The following is an 18108-nucleotide window of genomic DNA, read 5'->3' as shown; positions in this document are numbered from 1 at the left end:
ACATTTGCACTGAACCACGTGAAACATATACATTCTGTCTCACAAACGGTCAGCCTGGCCTATGATGCCGGCCTTGCTTCCTGCACCGTAGCTCTCAGTGTGACCATTTTTTTCTTCAAACCTCCCTTTCATTGAACCGCTGTAGACCAGCGTATTTGGTACGATCAACTCATGTCCGACCCATTCGATGTTATACCATTCGAGGTACGTGCTACTCATATAAGTAACCCTAAACCACACCCACCTGTCTTATCGAAAGGACATCAAGGGGGAGTGGAAGAAGTTAGGATCAGGTTCTTTTGGGAATGTCTATAAAGGTATCTCATTCAATCTAATACCTATCCAAGCTAACAGATGTACAGGATCATACCTGGGCATTGATGTTGCAATCAAAGAAGTCCTGCCATCCAGCAGTTACAACGTCGCCAAATATTTTGAGAGGGAATGGAGGTTAATGAAGTAAGCTTGCAGACCTAGATACAGACTGTCGTTGAGCGTCGCTTCAGAGAAGCTCGTCATCCAAATGTTGTGCTTTACCTCGGCTTGTCGCGTGCCCCGCCTCCAGATGGACGAATATTCATAATATCAGAGTATATTGAGAATGGTGCGTTCAGTTTTTGAACTTTATCTCCCACTTCTCTTTATACTGTCCATTCAGGAAATCTCAGAACATACATATTCGATAAGACGAAACCTTTTCCATGGCGTCTCCGGCTTTCTTTTGCTACAGACATTTCCCGTGCTCTAGCATACCTTCATGCACGCAAGTGCATACACCGGGATTTGAAAGGCGAAAATCTTCTTGTCACCGCAAACGGCAGACTGAAGATCACCGATTTTGGTTTCGCTCGGATTGCCGCCCGCAATGAAGAGGAAAGCAAACGTCTCACCTTCTGCGGGACTGACTCGTATATGTCACCCGAAATTCTACTTGGGGAGGAGTTCGATTTGCCCACAGACATTTTTTCTCTTGGCATCATCTTCTGCGAGATCGCCGCGCGAAGGCTAGCCGATGACCGCCATTTCAAACGTACTGGCCCAACGTTTGGCGTTGACCCTGAGGAGGTGCACCGGTGGGCTAGCCCCGGTTGTCCACCGGCGTTCCTTGCTCTTGCATTCGACTGTCTTGCTCAGGATTCAAAGGCACGCCCCACCACTCGCGTTATTTTAGAGAGGCTAGGCGAAATCGAAACGGAGGTTTTGTCACGTCCAGACACCGAAGACTTTCACGTTGGGAGTATCAGGCTTATGACAGGAGGCAGACGCCCGGGTGCTGCTCCCCGCATCCCAAGTTTTGGGGCTGGTGTTGGGAAGGACATCAGGCACAATACGGCCTCCGTCAAAGAGGATGTTCTTGCGGCCCTGTCCAGCGGCGAGGAAAGTAGCGACGAAGAGCCCTTGGGCGCCATGCAAAGTCTGGATCCAAACAGCGATTGGAGCACGGCTGCCAACGGTAAGATTATCGTTCTAGAGTTATGACGACGTCTAGTAACGTGCTTCGATTGTTGACACTCAGGACACTCGGGTGATAGCACTCAACCTCTTCTCGTCAGTAACTCTAGTACATTGTCAGAATACAGCGCCGCCGTCGACCGGGCCCATGTTCCCACAACTACAGATGACGTGGCGACATCTTTGTCTTCCATTATCACTATTCGACCTGCACTTGACCCAAACGGAACGGCGGAGCCCACTACCCCAGGTAGTAATACTCCAACGAGCAGCGACTCCATCATGTCTGCGCAGAGTTATCAGACTGCTCAGTCATCCATCCAGTGTTCTACCACAGCGACGAAAGGCCACTCCTCCATCGATTCTCCCCCCATGCTTCACCGCTTTACTTTACTGAAACCTGGCATAAAGCGTACCAGCGGATCAGTATCGCCAACACGTCATGCCGACGGAGGGTGGAACCCGTTAGAACTGATCTTCTCCAGCGGATTACTCGTGCAGAAGTGTGATATATGTTCAAAGAGGATTGGTTGGAAACCTGTTTTGCAATGTGACGATTGTGGGCTGCGGTAGGTTCCTGACCTCTGATTGTAGCGTATCTGATACATGACTGCTATAACTGCAGGGCTCACGTGAAATGCGGAGAAGTTGCTCCTCGTGATCGTAATATTCATTCGGTAATTCAACCAGCCCTGCACACATCATCGCCCCTGTCAAAGGGAAGAAGCCAATCAAAGAGAGTATCCTTACCCACTTCGATCACGCGATAGGGACCCTGCATATTCTATTCTATCATCGCTTAGTTTTCTAGATTTCTCCTATCAAGCCGCATATAATAGTAAGTTATATCCATCCGACGATAAAGCACACTACGTCACTGCCGAGTTACTCGGTATCCTTGCCTTGTATCTGTTTACCTATATTGGTGTATTCCCAGTGTCCTGTACACGTTATCTGATATTGATGCAAATAGCACTGGTCCACTTGGAGCTCTGGCCGTTATCATTTTGCCGAGTGGCAAAAGTCGTCGACTACACGATTGTGCCAACAGAGTTCGCATACACGATGTCCTTTCACACGTTTGCCCATAATACTCCAATGGGAGATTATGCATTCATGTGCGTCGATTCTTGATGCTTTGATCTGTTCAGAAACATTCAATCGACGCAGCTTGTGTCATTCCGATTCATGGACAGACTATGACCGATTAATTTTTAAACCTCTGCCATATGACGCGTGACAGCGCAGGCGCTAGACAGTAGAACCCGGGGAGATGCGGCGGCAGAACTCTAGATATCACCGTGATCGGATGACGAGCCAACTCAATTGACGACTTGCCGGCATCTGATACCGAGGTTGCCAAGACTGATTTCACAATATGCTCCAAGTGCCTCCCGTGTCGGCAGAAACTTGAGGCAATAAATTGAGTTAATTCTCTGCAGTGACAATAACATGCATGAGAACAGGCTGTAACCAAAGACAAAACTCATAGATCCGTAGTGCATGCTGAGGCCGAGGATTGACCGAGATTAACACGGTATATAATTGAATGGTTGACATTAAAAGAAACAACTTGTATTAAAGGGACTATAACGTCAATAAAATGTGAATGTACGAACCGACATGAACAAGTTCTGTATGCATCTAAAATCGTACCACCAAAAAATATTATTATAGCGCTGTAGCATAGATGTCTCCACTTGCCATCAGAGTATATGTCGAGGTATGTTATAGCTCTGTTTGATTGCCGACTCATTAGGATCGGCATCGCAGTGGAGCAGAGAAGGAAGTTGCCGAAAGGGTCCTCGAGCCCAGAAACTTTGTTCTGTGAATTCAACTTAAGCTTCAAAATATATCTCGTTAATCACGAGTTCGCTTAGGCTCGACTAAAAGAGTATTGGAATGAGAAAGAATTGGACTGGGAGAATGGGACAGAGGTATCTATAGAAGGGAGAGAGAGCATTCGACTTTGCAAATCTGATGCCGGCGGGCTAGTACTAGTGCTGGCAGATCATCGATCACGAACCACAATGCAAGGACTTGGACTGGCTAATTAATATTTACAATATTCAGGCTAGTGCACTAATCAATATGCTTTGGAGTGCCATTAAATATTTTTTTTTCATTAATTCCACACTGACTGGCAGAAATGGGTTCTACTATGTTCTACCAAAATAGTTCCGCTTCACTTGATCATTGAAGGGTGTATCAAAGGTGCATCAGATATTACATCAGTAACAAGGACCTCAGCCACTGCTTGGTAAGCATATTTCCTCGTCATTCTGGTTTTCTTGTAAATATCTCGATATAACCCCCGCGCGCACTTATTCTGTGCTGTTCTGTTCGCGTCACCTTAAACGTCCACCGCCAAGCTAGCTGCTCCGAATTCTGTGACCCCTCCGCGCTTTCACTTTCTATGGCCTACGGACATCAGTACCGACGGACGGACCTCCATTGCGGTTACCGCTGCGCATTCCTTGGGGCAGTGTTTCCCCATACCTTCTTGGCTTCTTCACGTGCCTCCATCGTGTCTGCCACCCTCTTCATATGAAATTTCAAGGGGTGTTATCTTCTTGATAATGTTTTATCCTTTACCAAATGTGAAGTTTTGATCATGAACCAAACCAAGTCTTCGGTCTGCTGTGTGAGATGAAGATGCAATTATGACAGGAATATATGTAGAGGTTGATACTTAGTAGTATGAACGAGGTGGAACTGCAAGTTAGGAGAAGACATAGTAGAACTTACTGAAGAATGCGATGGCCGTGCCAATAGCGGTAACTGACGATGGGAAGAGATGTCGAGTGTGATCCAGGGATCTGGCACTAGATCTTGCCACGGACGTACCGGGCCCAGTACTGTCTTAATGCGCTGCGACGGCGTAACTCGCAGGTCCCAGGAAGGAGGAGGATGCAAATTGAGAATGGCGGCACTACTATCCCTTCCACTGCAATCGGCACCCCACAGAAGTCGGCAGGTCACACATTTTGGCAGGAAAACGTTATGCTTTTGTTACAATTAGTCACATTCCGTCACATCAAACCCTGCGAAAAAGCGTGACTGCCGACTTCTGTGGGGTGCCGATTGCAGTGGAAGGGATAGTAGCATTGGAAAAAAATGCTGCCGCGACCTCGGACATGTAATGATGTAAGTTTCGTACCTTTTTCTGGCACAGTTTCCGGGGTCCAACCTTTACTAAATAACGTCAGTCGAGAAGGAGCCCGGAATCAACAGTGTTAACTACATATGTCATGATCATGATACAACACCCATTGGAAGCCGATCTGGAACCGCATCTTAGACCGCTAGTACTACATAATATCTGGTTTTGAGTGGACCCACAGCACGTGTGCAACACCTGCCGGTATACGTAGTACTTGAGGAGCTATAACCAACCAAGTAAGTACGAAGTTAACTCAGTCTACTAGTAGTGTGCTAGTATTGGGAGGAACGTTTACAAACCATCTTTTCAAGGTTAGCATCGTTACACCAGTCGTTCGACACGTACTCAAGCAGTAATAAAAATGGCAGGTTGAAAAATAATGTCAATCAATTGTCACCGTGACTGTATCGATATCGCGATTATTCGGCACGAGCTTTTTAAATTCAAAGCTTTGATACGACTCGCACGTCCCATGCCAGCCATATCAGGAGAGTACAAAATAAGCTCCTCTTCTTGAGTGCGACGGTTAGCTTTCTGCACAACCCACCCCAGCATCATATCCAGTTCGCAGCGTGGAGATGTTGTTCCCCTATGTGCTCGCCGTAATTGTCTTGCTGCTAGTACTGTATCTCCGGTCCTGGTCAAGGAAGTCAGCTGGGCTGCCCCTTCCGCCAGGACCACGTTCACTGCCATTCCTTGGGAATGTCGGTGACATTGATATGGTGCGCCCATGGCGTACATATAGTGAATGGAAGGCGAAATACGGTCAGTACCGCAGTCTCGATTACTTTTCCCTCTCACATCTTCAGTAGGTCCCATTGTATCATGTCGTCTGATCGGCCAGACTGTCATCATAATCAACTCTGAGAAAGTTGCACGGCAACTCCTTGATCAGCGCTCGGCGATATACTCTGACCGTCCTGCAGGTCCTGTGCCTAAACTGTGAGGTCGCACTTCCCCCTTGTTATTTGCTCTAATCGCGATAAATCGTTAGTTTTGGCATAGACTTCATCACCGCGTTTCTTCCGTACGGGGATACATTCCGGCTTCATCGACGATTATTTCACCAAGCATTGCGCCCCGACGCAGCAGATTCTTATCGAGATCTCTATTTGGACAAAGCTCGCCAGCTGTTGTCTAACCTTCTTGGCTCTCCCGAGGCGTTCGAGAAGCACCTTTTCTTGTAAGCTAGCCATTCCTCGTCCACGACGCCTACAATGACGGGAACAGGTATACAGCTTCGATCATCATGTCGGTAACTTACGGATACGATAAAGTCTCTTGGGATGGACCTCCGATTACATCTATCGCCAAACTTGCGGAGTTAATAAATGTTGGCATTCAACCAGAAAGAAGTGCGATACTCACGGCATTCCCTATACGTACGCAAATTTATTCGAGATAGAACTTCTGAGCTTACCTCGTTGCAGTTGCGCGACTACCTCCCTGGTTTCCGGGTGCATCATTCCAGCGTATCGCGCAGCGTACGCGGACGCTGGCACTTGAGTCTATGAACGAACCATTTGAATTTGTAAAAAGGAATATGGTGAGCACATGGCATAGTAGTCTTGTGGGCGCGAATACTCAAGGGGCTGAAGGCTGCCGGAAATGCACCAAAGTCAATGGTATCGGATCTGTTGAGCGAAATGGACGGGGAAAAGCACGCCTATTCAGAACAGGCAGTGAAACACGTTGCCTTAACTGTCTTTGTTGGTGAGTGTGTTTGCTTTCTATCATGTTACGGGACGAGCCAACATATTCATAGCCGGGTTTGATACGGTGGGTCCACTATGCTACATTATGATGTAGACTGCGGACAGATCGACTGATGGATTACATAGAGCTCTTCCACGTTATCCTCTTTCATACTAGCAATGGTCTTGCATCCTGAGGCTCAGCGGCTCGCTCAACAAGAAATTGATTCTGTCGTTGGCGTTGATCGGCTGCCAGATTTTTATGACCGACCGTCTTTAAAGTACGTGGAGGCTGTTTTTCGGGAAGCCATTCGTTGGCATATCGTTGCACCACTTGGTGAGAGACTTAATGTTTCAACTATATCGTTTTCAACATCGTTCCGACAGGTATTCCTCATGCAACATCAAGTGACGACGTCTTTGAAGGCTATTTCATTCCAAAAGGTTAGTCGGCTGATTCTCTATGTTTTCATCCCTACTAATGTGACGTGTTTCACTGTAGGCTCTCTCATTATGCCTAATATATGGTTTGCATCAATTTTTAACGAGTCTTGGGCCTTGTAACCTAGTCACCTCTTCAGGGACATGTCCAGGGAAGGACACGATGATCCTGATGTTTTCAGACCGGAAAGGCACTTTGCAAGTGACGGGACACTTTTACCAGACACGATAGCAGCCAAACCTATATGGGGTTTTGGAAGGAGAGGGTAAATGTCGAACCCATCCAGGAATCGGTTTTCTTACAAGCTGGTTAGGTGCCCAGGGCGTTTCATCGCCGAAGCTGCGACGTGGAGCGCGGCAGTGCATCTCCTTGCAGTGTTCCGGATAACGAAGGCAGAGGACGAATCAGGGAAAGAAATTGAAGTGAAAGAAGAGTTCACCTCTGGAGTGGTCTGGTATGTTCTTGTGTGTTTGAGACATGAAGCGTCGGCATCCTCACCACTGCCGATTTTGTAGCCGACCCGTGCCGTTCCAGTGTTCTTTTGTCTCCCGATCAACGGACAGGGAGAAGGCAATCCGCTTGGGCGATTAATCTTGGATGGGGGCTGGGACCTGATTATTCTAGCGAGTTAGTTAGTTATGTAACTTGTAGTAACTCTTCGCGATTATGTATTAATTACATTGTACTTGATTACTTTCCATAGCTACGTCGACGATCGTGTTTTCATCCGTGATACTTGGTCGGTAACATAATAATTAACCGTTCGTACGGTGGCAAATCCCATTTCCAATGATAATTTGTCTCCACGGTGCACAACACTGCAGATTTGCAGTTCCATCAGCGGCCAACGATAAAAATCATCGCTTTCAGGTTCTCATAGAGACGAGTGCTTCGAAATCTACTGCCTAGAAATAGCCAGCCTTGACTGGGATCTGGGGTAGAAGGTACGTTAGTATGTCAAAGCATCGCACATTCTGCAGATTGGCTTAGTCGAAGCCCATAAAGCATCATCGTACAATACGGCACATGTCTCCTCAGCAACAGGATGCAGATGCCAACGCCCGGTTCAGACAAAGATCAAACACGACAACCTTTGCCCCATTTGCCTGGCGACGCAAAGCCGACACCATATCCACTACCGTCCCACCCCAGACACAGCCATTGACCTTCGATGCCCTCGTTGAGGCGTTGACTCCGCCTGCAGTTCCAAGTCTCGCACATGCACGTTCCTTGGCTACTCTTATAGCATCGCAATCACCGCTGCCTCAACCATCCGCGCTGAACCCAGTATGGGCTGCACTCTGCAGTCACGATTCGCCTTCCTCTCTGCAGGCAGCAGGGTATGAAATCATGGCAACGTTCTGGGAGAGATTTGACGGCCACCTGGGTACGGCAGATATCCTTCAATATTTCTCTTTATTCTTGCATACCGTCTGGGCTGCCGATGTAGGGGAGCCTCGACTGCGAGCTCTACGGGCTCTCACAAGAGGGGGAACCGAAGTCATCGGTATCGAAATCCCATTACTTAGCTTGCTCAGGACATGGACGGAAGGCGCCTTTGATGCTTACATGTCGGGCGATGCGTCCGATCCTACTGACCGTGCAGAACGAGAGCGACACATTGATCTTTTGGCTACCTTCCTATCTTCTGTACTGGAGCAACCGGAATCCGCAGCTCGTGTATCTGAAGGTGACCTTGCTAGCATCCTTCAGTTTTATGCTAGTCTTCTTGGTCGAGCGTTGACAGTACCTCCCCTGAGTCCTGCTGCTGATCCCGTACCCTCGCCGCCTCTCGCCGCTCACACCGATCAACCTGCCGGCGTAAAAACGACTATCGGGGCTCACAGACGTCATCCATCATCTATATCAATCCGTTCCATCTCATCCCCACATTTACCTTCTCGAAAACACCCAGCAGAGTTGATGGTCATTATCTATTTGGACCACCTCAGTTCGCAGCTCAAAGCGCTTGCGCCAAAATTCTTGACGCTCATTCTTCCTGTCCTCTTACGCGCGCTGGCCTTTTTCGCTTCCCCTCTACCCCGTGTATCCATAATGACAGGTCGCACTCATACGCCAGCTAGCTTAGAGGACAGGATACAAAAAACTTTGAACGTATTGTTTTCCGGGCCATACGGTAGTTCATGCATGGCAATACTCAAACGACACCTTCTTCCTCCTACCGATATTGGGAAGGACCTTCATATTGCTCCGATCATCGCTCTTGGTGCGCACAGAACACTGCGAAACATCATTCGCCAAGGACTATGTACAAAAATGGCTCGCGCATACATTTGCAGACTGACATCCGTCTCATACCCCACTGCAGGCGTTCCCGGAAACAAGGATCTCGAGAAAGATCTTATGGAGCGGGCATGGTCGAAGGATGATATATCTGGGTGGGACCATACAAGGCTCGGAAGATTGCTCTGCAAGTCGGTTGAAGCTTGGGTCAAATTTACGCCAGTGGATAATAGGGAGGATTATGACATGGAGAAAGACAAGATAATGGACGAAGCGGCATGCACCATGAGAGATATTTTCCAGGAGTTTGATGAGAGGGAGGATGGCGTTGATATGGACGATGAAGAGGCGTGCGTTGCAGGGGCAACTCTTCGCCAGCTCACCAATTTCGTTCGTCCGATCAGGTGTGTTGCTCGTTTTACGGGCAAGTGCGTACACTCTAATCTAATTTCACAGGACCATGGATGGAGCGCCCCTGGTCCTACCGCTAGACCAGCCTACTGAGGCCCCTACGCCATTCTTACGCACCCTTTCATCCTTGTTGGCTCGAGACCATTCAACCTACATGATTCCGCTGCTGTCCACCACGCTCTTCTTTATTGCGGACCATCTCACCGATGCAGACACCGCCAAACTCCCAAGTATGATGTTTGAACAACATGATCTGTCACCTGCATCGCCAGATTGGTTGAAGAGCTGGGAGGATATTCTTTCAAATCCCACTCTATTTGCTCCTACCCGAGCGCTAACGCGGTTGGAAATCATGAAGGCATTACGATCCGTCTACGACTCTCTCAAGGATATGCCTAGCTACAGGAAGTCTCTGGCAGACCTAGTGTTCGATTTTTGTCGGGTGCAGGCAGACAACCCGCAGGAAGACCTGACATTCGACAGCAGTGTGGCATGGAGGATATTGGGCGATGAAGTAGTCCTTCGTACGGTGGAGGCGCATACTGCGTCAGCATCAGTGTCTCCATCTTCGGAGCCCGAGATTCTGGCTCTCTTCGCGCCTATACGGGAATTGATAGACCTTTTGACAGCTGTCGCTGTCGAAGGAGGAGTCCAAGAGGACGACGACGACAATGGATGTGCCAACACTTCTGATACGCCAGTATCACCCGCATTTTCCTCCAGTAGTGCTTCCGCTGTTGTAACTCCTATGCTCTCACGAAAGCAGTCAGAGCATCGTGGTGGAAATGCAAGAGACAGAGATTCGAATATGCCCTCTGTCATGTCAATTCTATCATCCCTTGCGGGTTCTCGCTCTCAGTCCCAACACTCTCAAGAACATGAGAGTGTCCGCCCGCCATTGGTCGCTTCCCCTGTATCAGAGCCAATATTGCCTCGAGCAGCTGTAGCAGTAGTGTCGTTGGTTTCCATATTCAGCCAACTTGCATTCACTCCTCACGCACTACTCCAGCGTAATGTCATTTTAGCAGGCCAGGTATTCGATACTTTAGTCCAGCTCATTGGTCAGGCAAAATCCCCCCGCACTCGTCTCACTGTTCTCCAGTTCACCATGCGAATCCGTGCCGACAGGGACCATCGCCTTTACTTCGTTGACGCCCATTATGACCCGGATGGCAATATCATGACCTTGGCATCGCTGATTGGCCGGATACCAGAGCCATCGCTTTTTGGACAAGCGCAGCAGTCAGAAGATGAGAGGGCTAGTTCTGGTGACCTTAACAACGATGACTCTCATGTGCGCAAACCGCAACATCGAGGTACTCAAGAACGTGATGGGAGACGAGCATCTCGTGGGAGAGGACTCAGGCCAAATCACTCGGCAGGCAGCCGCAGTCGGTCGAGAGCACCGTTGTTAACGCCATCGCCCAGTACAAGTCAGGTAAAAACGCAGGAAACCCTCTGGCAATTTCCCGAATCTCTTCCATTCACCTCGGTAGACCCGGACAATCCAAGCGAGGGTATTTTTTCCTATGATCCAGTATCTGAGTCTATTGGTGTCCTACGCATCGACTCTTATTTATCTGCCATCTTCGACGTCCTAGAGAAAGAAAGAAATTGGGAAATTCTCTCCTATGTGCTCTGTCATCTTCCTGTCCAACTCGCAAACAAACATCTGTTTTGCGGCCCCAAGTGTCGTGAGGTGATCGCGAGGTTGCTGACATCTCTCTGTTCTGGACTGGCATGCGGCGGATTAGCATCCAGTATTGATCGATGGCCTCTCGGTCTCAAACCTCGTGACGCTCATGGGCTAACATTTCACACACTCACCGTCCTCATCAGCTATCGGCGGCATTTCGATTTGCCGTTGCGACACGCTATTGTTGATGTGCTTCTGAAAGGGTTGGATAGTCAGCCCACGACCATCACCTGCTGCCTGCAGGCTTTGACGTTATGTGCCTTCGAGCTTCTGCCTTCACTCAAGAGGTCCCTACCATCAATCTTGGAGAAACTGTCGCAGATCATGTCCAACCCAGACATGGCTGTCCACATCCTCAGCTTCCTCTCCATTGTCGGCTCCATCCGCGCGCTACATGCTAATCTGCGAGAAGAAGACTTCAAAATGGTGTTTGGTGTTGCGTTGCAATACCTTCAGCACCACAATCGACGTCCTGGTGCAACTCCCGCAATATCATGGGGAATGTCTCAGTATGTTCGGTCGATTTCGTTCTATGTGGTATATGTTTGGTTCTTGGCAGTCAAGCTTCCACATCGTCATCGACATATTTCATATATCACTCGCCAGTTGCTACTAGCAAACGAGGGAAAGGATGACATTGACGAACCTACCGAGGTATGCTTCGACTGGCTGGCGCGATATGCATACGCCAGCGCCGATCCACGACCTGCTCGTTCGACGCTGAGTGAGATTGTGATGAACCCAAATAATCTGGCATCCCCGGACCCTGCTGTCAGTGAAAAGACATGGATTTTGGGCAATTCTGTCGTCACCATCCGCGCTTTGGCTCGCCTTGGTTGGATTGAAGTCCTATCTCGCCGCCCTTCTGGGTTAACTAGGTTCCTCTGCAAGCTAGAAAATATACCCTTAGTTGGGCCCGGTGATGTTGATCCTGATATGGTTTCTGTGGCTGCGGGCATGATGATGGAGCGCGATGTTCCGCGCCCTGAGCGCCCCGATGCAGGCGTCGATCGATCGCTAGCAACGAATCCTCGTAGTGTAAGTCGGAACTCTTGTTCACAAACTAATGGACTCATCCATTCTAGGACACAATCACAACCGTTGTCGTACGGGATGATGGTAGAGCTGCACCGACAGCACCAGATCCAATCACTGGCTATGTGTGGAGTAATACTGCTCCTTCTCAACGTCGAAAATACGTTGCCGTCGATCCCGCCTTCTTCGCCCTCCAGCTTTCCCCTTACCCTGATAGGAACCAACCCGCTAGCCAGCGGATGGTCGATGCAGCGTTACTTCCGGCCCTCTTCCGGTCTTTGGATCAGATTCCCGTGATTGATACCCATAAAGTGGGAATCATGTACGTTGCACCTGGCCAGACACACGAACTTGATATTTTACGGAACACCCATGGGTCGCCTGCTTATACAAGGTTCCTCGAGGGCATTGGCAGACTCATCAATCTCCGAGGTCAAGTCGACGTTTATGCGGGTGGTTTGAGTCCGGACGAAGACGGCGAATACGCCTATGCATGGTGGGATGATATAGGTCAAGTCCTTTACCACACCGCTACGATGATGCCATCCAAACCTCACGACAAGTACTGCGTCGATAAAAAACGTCATATTGGAAATGACTATGTCCGAATCGTGTGGAATGACTCTGGAATCCCCTATCGGTTTGACACACTTGCCACTCAGTTCCAATTCGTGAACATCGTCATCGAACCCCATTCCCTTGGCGCAATCGCTGCCTTTTCTAATAACATCCACGAAAACGAGTATTTCAAGGTCACTATCCAACGTGCCTCTGGCATGAGTGACTTTACACCTGTCGGCGATTTTAAGCTCATATCGGCCGAACAGCTCCCTTTGCTAGTCAGGCAACTCAGCTTACTGGCGGATTGTTTTGCGTCTGTGTTTGAACGCACAGAGCGAGATACCAAGGAAGTCGAGGTAATCAGCAACTGGCGTGCTCGACTCCAAAAGATCATGACGTTCAAGAGGGAGAAAATGCCACCCCTGCAGACTGGGGATGAAACTGAAGAAGTAATGGGGCAGGAGGCCTATCGCAACTTCACAGCTACATTCTAGCCTTGATTGTATTTGCAATGCTACGTCGGTGGATATTTTACATTGAATATCATCTCTTCTCTACAATTTACTCATTGTTCAAGCTGTTCTTTGATCTCCGTACATGCCAGGGTCTGTTACTTGTTGTATTGTTTACCACTGCTTATGATTTGCATACTGTACAAGTACGTTCACTCAATATGATTTTGCGATGGGGAGGGGATAATTAGTTCATCAATACGTGACCAATTTTTATACCAATCACCCAGACTCTGGCGATATGATTCTGGTCGTGACTCGATTTTATGAGGGTTCAAACGTTCAAGCTCAAGCTCGCAGGGAACGGCACGGTCCAGGCATGATGCTTGAAAATTCATAGGATGAAATTCATCAAGGAATCGTGAGCTACAATCAATTCAATCAATAAGAGCTACCCTGCTATCAATAACGGTCCTAAACAATGCTGGATGTCAGCTGCAGTGAGTACGATTCCTGAACTCCAGGGTTCACCCGAAAATGAGGGAAGAACGAGCTGTTGTGAGAGATGAATGCGGAAACAAATCTTGGTCAAGTGGGCGGAAATTATGGCGCTATTAGGTGAGTTTACCGGCAGGCAAAGACGTCACTAAGAGGGCTGTTGCTGAGCATATTGCTGTTGGTAGTACTGGGCGTAGTTCGCTGCATAATCCTGTGAGCCGTAACCTGGGTAGCTTTGCTGGCCCCACTGCGCATTGTACCCAGGAGCGCTGTAGCCACCGTAAGCTTGGGGTGGGCGGTATCCTTGATTTTGTGGAGGATTGTTGGATTGCCAGGACTCTGGTCGACGCCAAGGTGGAATGTTGGACCCGCCTGCAGTAATGTCATGACCAGCGCTAGGGGCACCCCACGAGCTCTTGGCAGTATCGCCGCCTGTGCCTCTGCCACTCTCGCCAAGCTCTGCCATCAGGCTAGCGTACTCAGAGTCGAACCCTCCCTTGTTCATAGGAGGCGGGCTGCCCATAACGATAGCGTTGGGGTCCTTGTTAACGGTACAGTCACGCGCCATGTGGCCTGCACTACCACAGACACGACATATGATGTTAGCTGTGAAGTTGCGCTGCTCTGGACAGTCGTATTTTCGGTGACCGAGACCGCCACAATTCTGACAAATCTGGTTTTCGTCGTCACGAAGGGTACCGTTCAATGCAGCAAGCTCGCGGAGCTGATTACGCTTGTGGTCATTCTGACCCTCGGGAGTGGAGGCAGCCTAGAAAACTTTGAGTAAAAGATCAATGGTGGAAAAGTGGACTTCTTACTGTTTCAATGACCCTGTTGATCATCTTCACACATGCTGCAACTTTCTCTTCAGAGTCAGCGAGAACGAGACAGTGGAGATCTTCTTCTGCATCGTCAGCGTACTGGTCAGGTCGAGCTTTGCCTTCCTTTACGCTTCCTTTGCCGCGGATACTGATTTTGGCACCGCTTTCCCTCTCCATCTTCTTCAAACTGTTACCACGAGGACCGACAAGAAGACCAAAGAAATTGATTTCAGGGAATTCCTTGACAGGAATGTAAACTTTTTCAGATGGACGTTGAGAACGCTTTTGCTGGTGGTATTCGACAGGAGGGCGGAAGTTGGGATCATTCTTCATAGCGCGATCGACAAGGCGAATCCGCTCGTCTTCGAGCTTCTTACGATAGCGGACCTCGCGGGTGTTAGTACGGCGACCATGACCATCATATGTGGGTGGTGGTGAGGGTGAACTGATGCCAGAATGAGCACATGGGTTTGTAGAAGTCAGGTTATCGCAAACTTACCGCTCACGCTCAGGAGGGATGAAATCATTTAGCCGCAGCTTACGATTAATCTCTTCCAGCCTAAGGTGAATTGCATAATTGTCGAGTTGTGCCTGAGAAACACCGGCAGCGGATATGGCAGTGGGCAAACCAGGGATGTCTGTCTTTGCTTCTCCCCAGCGGCTGCGCCTTTTGCGAGCACCATTAGCGTCAGCTGTGGGTAAGTGAAAAGCACATGGTATCAGGGTTAGTAACACAGTCAGTTAGTGATTAGTAAGGTTGTAACAGCAATCGCAACAGACGAGCTGCCAGGATCACCAGCAAATCTCACAGGACCTGCTATAGAGAAATGCTTGGCAAGGAAGCACGACTTGGGAAGTCGGTGTTCAAGAATGATGGGCTTACCCTGAGAATTGGTGGGGGTCTCCTCCCTCCCTCTCCTCGAGTCTTGGTCTTGATTGGACTGTTTTGGATATGCAGAGGGAGATGGCTGGGCAAGTTGCGGGCGCGAAGTTTCTTCTGCGGGTGCGGGTCCAAACCGACGACGGGTGCCCAGGGGAACTGACAGACCATTTGTGAGATAATTTAAGGTTCTACCACAAAAACTGGACCAACCTTCATTTGTTCCAGTAACCTCGCGAGTAGCAGGCCTCCACATTTTTAAACTGGGATGTCAACAGGAAAAGGCTCGAGAGCGTGACGGCGAGTGCAAAGAATTGGATTGGAGGATGCTGAGCAAGATGTAAATCAATCTCCGAACCCTGTCTCCAGTCGTTTATGGGCTCCGCTCAAAAATGAGCTTGCTGACAAATCAACTTCAACACTTCTTTCACTCAACTCCAACGTTTCGGGCTATTGTCAGTTCCTCCATCAAATTCCACGAGGGCCTTACCTTGTTTATCGGAACAAGCTCAGATCCAGTGTGATCATAACATGCAACCGCATTGTGGTCTGTCGTGGCTACAATTCAGCTTCGCCAAACTGCGAGGCTCGTCAGCAGCCGCATGTCTCGATTCACTAAGTACAAGGTACTGGTGGCCCCTTTGCTGGTCCCCCTACTTAGGCCTGTCTAATTATTTGAGTATTCTTCAAATGTGCTACTCAAGCTAGTACTGTTGCGCTTTGTTCTAGGTACTACAGCCATTTGTCACCACTACAATCTCTGACTATCCATTCCCTACCCTACACCTACTGACTCTCAACCCTCGCCCCCTGCAACTGACTCTTTGATCACACACCCGGCAGCGATCTGCACATTGTGCCCGATTCGCGCCTGCATGGGCCACTGCCTACCAAAAGCTTTCTTTTTCATAAAGGTCATTCACTAACGTTTTCAGACTCCCTGTTGTTACCCTCAAACGTCAAAGCAATCATTCTGCTTATCACATTCGTGAACAGTCCAAGGCCTAAGCCCAAAGTGTGTATCTTGAACATTTATAGCAAATGGAGGGGCAGCTACATTAATACTAGTGTTCCGTTTTCGACTCACGCAGTTCATGACACATTTCTAACTATCCGATACTTGGGTGTCAATAATTGTCATAAACCCCAGCAGACCATTCAAATCGTCACTATTGTTTCATAGTGCTATATCATGGAAGGCTCAACTGGTGATGACATGATTTTGCAAGCTGGCGGTAGTGACGGTCGTGGTCGATCGTTGAGATGAATTTTGAGGGTAACCGCAAAGTTCACCTGAGCGCTGAATCCGAGTTGGCTCAGTCGATTGAGAACTTACTGGGTTACTTAGGTTCTCTGCTGAAAGTTGGAGGTAAACTTGAAAACTAGCAAGATTGCCTGCTTGTCCATGATGTCTTGTGGGACAGGACCTATCTCGAAAGTCTAATTTCTTGCAGCAAGAACATGTCCCAGTAGTAGTCAGACTCCAAACCATCGGCAGGTGTGAGAGAGTCTTCATACTGTTACCTTAGCCGAAAACCAAATATGTACAACATAATTTCAAACACCGCAACTTTGAGACTCTACACACCAAGCCGACTGGCAAAACTTGTAGTGGCGCGAGGTTTGTATGTATTTGTCCCACCGAAAAAGCCTTCCGAGCGCGCTGACATATCCCAAAAGAAATGGGAGCAATCGAATATTAACTGATGTCACATTGTTTATAAAAAGACAAATGGTATTGTTTAATTATGTGACGGAAATAATAATAATTAAATATTAACAGTGCAGAGAACAATGGCAGAAAATGCATAAAACAAAAGACAGAGTCCTAGCTTTCGTGCTGTTGCGCTCGTGATGGATACAAGTCTCGCAGACCGACTGGACAACGTGCTTGCATGTATGGAAGAAAATTTTCTCACTCCAGCAGACTTCATCAACCACATTCTCGGAAGCACAGAACACGAGAGCGCAAGAAACTCGCTAACAACGAAGGCAGTTAGAATATGTGCTGCCCTGTACAGAGAAGAACATGCGCACTCACATGTAACACAGTGGGCAATAACAATCGTGCGGGACATGCTGCGCACTGAGGTGACAGATTTGTCACTCGAAAAGCACGGACTTCGTTTCAAAGCCACGTCTGCAACTGTCGAACAACTGGAGAGTGCATTCATGCATCAGCTCGCAGAAAAAATGCAGGAGGTGGCACCTAACCTGTGGCATCTATTCTTCACACTGCTCGACAGCACACTTCAGCAGCGGCGAGCTATGGGTGGGAATGTGAAGGTGGGCAATGAGGACATGGATATTTATGTTGAAGAGAGGGACCTTGGAGAATTTGGAGGTGACGACATTGGAGGAATGATGCGCGAAGAAGACGACGTGAATGAAGAAGCTGTTATTCCACCATTGTTGAATAACAGGGGAATCCAGAAGGTAAGAGTCTTTCCTGAGCCGGTGGGTGAGATGGTGAAGACATCTTTGTTCTCAAGCTGGTTGTGAGCGGACTGGAGTTGCCAAGTACAAGGAGTAAGACCCAGTTTCATTTCTGCAATGCGTTTCATTTCTGCAAAGCTCGGTACTTCGAACCGGCCAGCTGGCGATGACATCAAGATACGTGACTTAGAAGATGTTAAGTCTCAGAAAGGGATTATCCATCATGTCACTAAAGGCACGTCACGCTAAAGATTTTTGACAATAATATTCGATTGCTCCCATTTCTTTTGGGATATGTCAGCGCGCTCGGAAGGCTTTTTCGG

General features: G+C 48.5%; 4 protein-coding genes across 4 annotated transcripts; 3 read left to right on the top strand and 1 right to left on the bottom strand.

The window, feature by feature from the left end:
• Nucleotides 1–39: 39 nt before the first annotated feature.
• Nucleotides 40–2499, top strand: F5891DRAFT_1062717 (kinase-like domain-containing protein). Its single transcript, XM_041362971.1, has 7 exons — nt 40–204; nt 260–317; nt 363–459; nt 507–604; nt 659–1453; nt 1517–2021; nt 2078–2499. Exons 1-7 carry the CDS (start codon nt 172–174, stop codon nt 2220–2222), a joined length of 1731 nt encoding a protein of 576 aa, XP_041220016.1. The 5' UTR covers nt 40–171; the 3' UTR covers nt 2223–2499.
• Nucleotides 2500–4990: 2491 nt separating this feature from the next.
• F5891DRAFT_728375 (cytochrome P450) lies at nt 4991–7421 on the top strand. The gene is made up of 13 exons (XM_041372990.1): nt 4991–5380; nt 5428–5557; nt 5610–5798; nt 5846–5997; nt 6046–6161; nt 6214–6328; nt 6381–6394; nt 6457–6646; nt 6697–6753; nt 6812–6836; nt 6891–7016; nt 7065–7205; nt 7267–7421. Exons 1-13 carry the CDS (start codon nt 5194–5196, stop codon nt 7340–7342), a joined length of 1518 nt encoding a protein of 505 aa, XP_041220015.1. The 5' UTR covers nt 4991–5193; the 3' UTR covers nt 7343–7421.
• A 137-nt stretch (nt 7422–7558) lies between these two features.
• Nucleotides 7559–13506, top strand: F5891DRAFT_1116031 (uncharacterized protein). The gene is made up of 4 exons (XM_041363790.1): nt 7559–7695; nt 7757–9399; nt 9452–12140; nt 12188–13506. The coding sequence occupies exons 2-4, from the start codon at nt 7778–7780 to the stop codon at nt 13190–13192; spliced, it is 5316 nt and encodes a 1771-aa protein (XP_041220014.1). The 5' UTR covers nt 7559–7695; nt 7757–7777; the 3' UTR covers nt 13193–13506.
• A 24-nt stretch (nt 13507–13530) lies between these two features.
• F5891DRAFT_1062705 (uncharacterized protein) lies at nt 13531–15679 on the bottom strand. The gene is made up of 5 exons (XM_041362970.1): nt 15563–15679; nt 15353–15508; nt 14969–15161; nt 14467–14914; nt 13531–14417 (listed from the first exon to the last, which is right to left on the bottom strand). Exons 1-5 carry the CDS (start codon nt 15603–15605, stop codon nt 13797–13799), a joined length of 1461 nt encoding a protein of 486 aa, XP_041220013.1. The 5' UTR covers nt 15606–15679; the 3' UTR covers nt 13531–13796.
• Between the last annotated feature and the right edge of the window lie 2429 nt (nt 15680–18108).

Source organism: Suillus fuscotomentosus (assembly GCF_016647785.1).
Source record: "Suillus fuscotomentosus strain FC203 chromosome Unknown F5891scaffold_80, whole genome shotgun sequence".
NCBI lineage: Eukaryota > Fungi > Basidiomycota > Agaricomycetes > Boletales > Suillaceae > Suillus > Suillus fuscotomentosus.
Note: the sequence above shows the minus strand (reverse complement) of the source record. Positions and strands in the feature narration are given on the sequence as shown.

Bases quoted from the DNA above. Each gene is read 5' to 3' on its own strand.
- F5891DRAFT_1062705 (XM_041362970.1), bottom strand. From the start codon at position 15,605: ATGTGGAGGCCTGCTACTCGCGAGGTTACTGGAACAAATGAAG. The intron at 14,915-14,968 runs GTAAGTTTGCGA...TTCTGGCATCAG, and splicing joins ATCCCTCCTGAGCGTGAGCG to TTCACCCTCACCACCACCCA. The intron at 14,418-14,466 runs GTAAGAAGTCCA...AAAGTTTTCTAG, and splicing joins TCAACAGGGTCATTGAAACA to GCTGCCTCCACTCCCGAGGG.
- F5891DRAFT_1062717 (XM_041362971.1), top strand. From the start codon at position 172: ATGTCCGACCCATTCGATGTTATACCATTCGAG. The intron at 605-658 runs GTGCGTTCAGTT...CTGTCCATTCAG, and splicing joins ATCAGAGTATATTGAGAATG to GAAATCTCAGAACATACATA. The intron at 2,022-2,077 runs GTAGGTTCCTGA...CTATAACTGCAG, and splicing joins TGTGACGATTGTGGGCTGCG to GGCTCACGTGAAATGCGGAG.
- F5891DRAFT_728375 (XM_041372990.1), top strand. From the start codon at position 5,194: ATGTTGTTCCCCTATGTGCTCGCCGTAATTGTCTTGCTGCTAGTACTG. The intron at 5,558-5,609 runs GTGAGGTCGCAC...ATAAATCGTTAG, and splicing joins GCAGGTCCTGTGCCTAAACT to TTTTGGCATAGACTTCATCA. The intron at 5,799-5,845 runs GTAAGCTAGCCA...TGACGGGAACAG, and splicing joins TTCGAGAAGCACCTTTTCTT to GTATACAGCTTCGATCATCA.
- F5891DRAFT_1116031 (XM_041363790.1), top strand. From the start codon at position 7,778: ATGTCTCCTCAGCAACAGGATGCAGATGCCAACGCCCGGTTCAGACAA. The intron at 9,400-9,451 runs GTGTGTTGCTCG...CTAATTTCACAG, and splicing joins AATTTCGTTCGTCCGATCAG to GACCATGGATGGAGCGCCCC. The intron at 12,141-12,187 runs GTAAGTCGGAAC...CATCCATTCTAG, and splicing joins TAGCAACGAATCCTCGTAGT to GACACAATCACAACCGTTGT.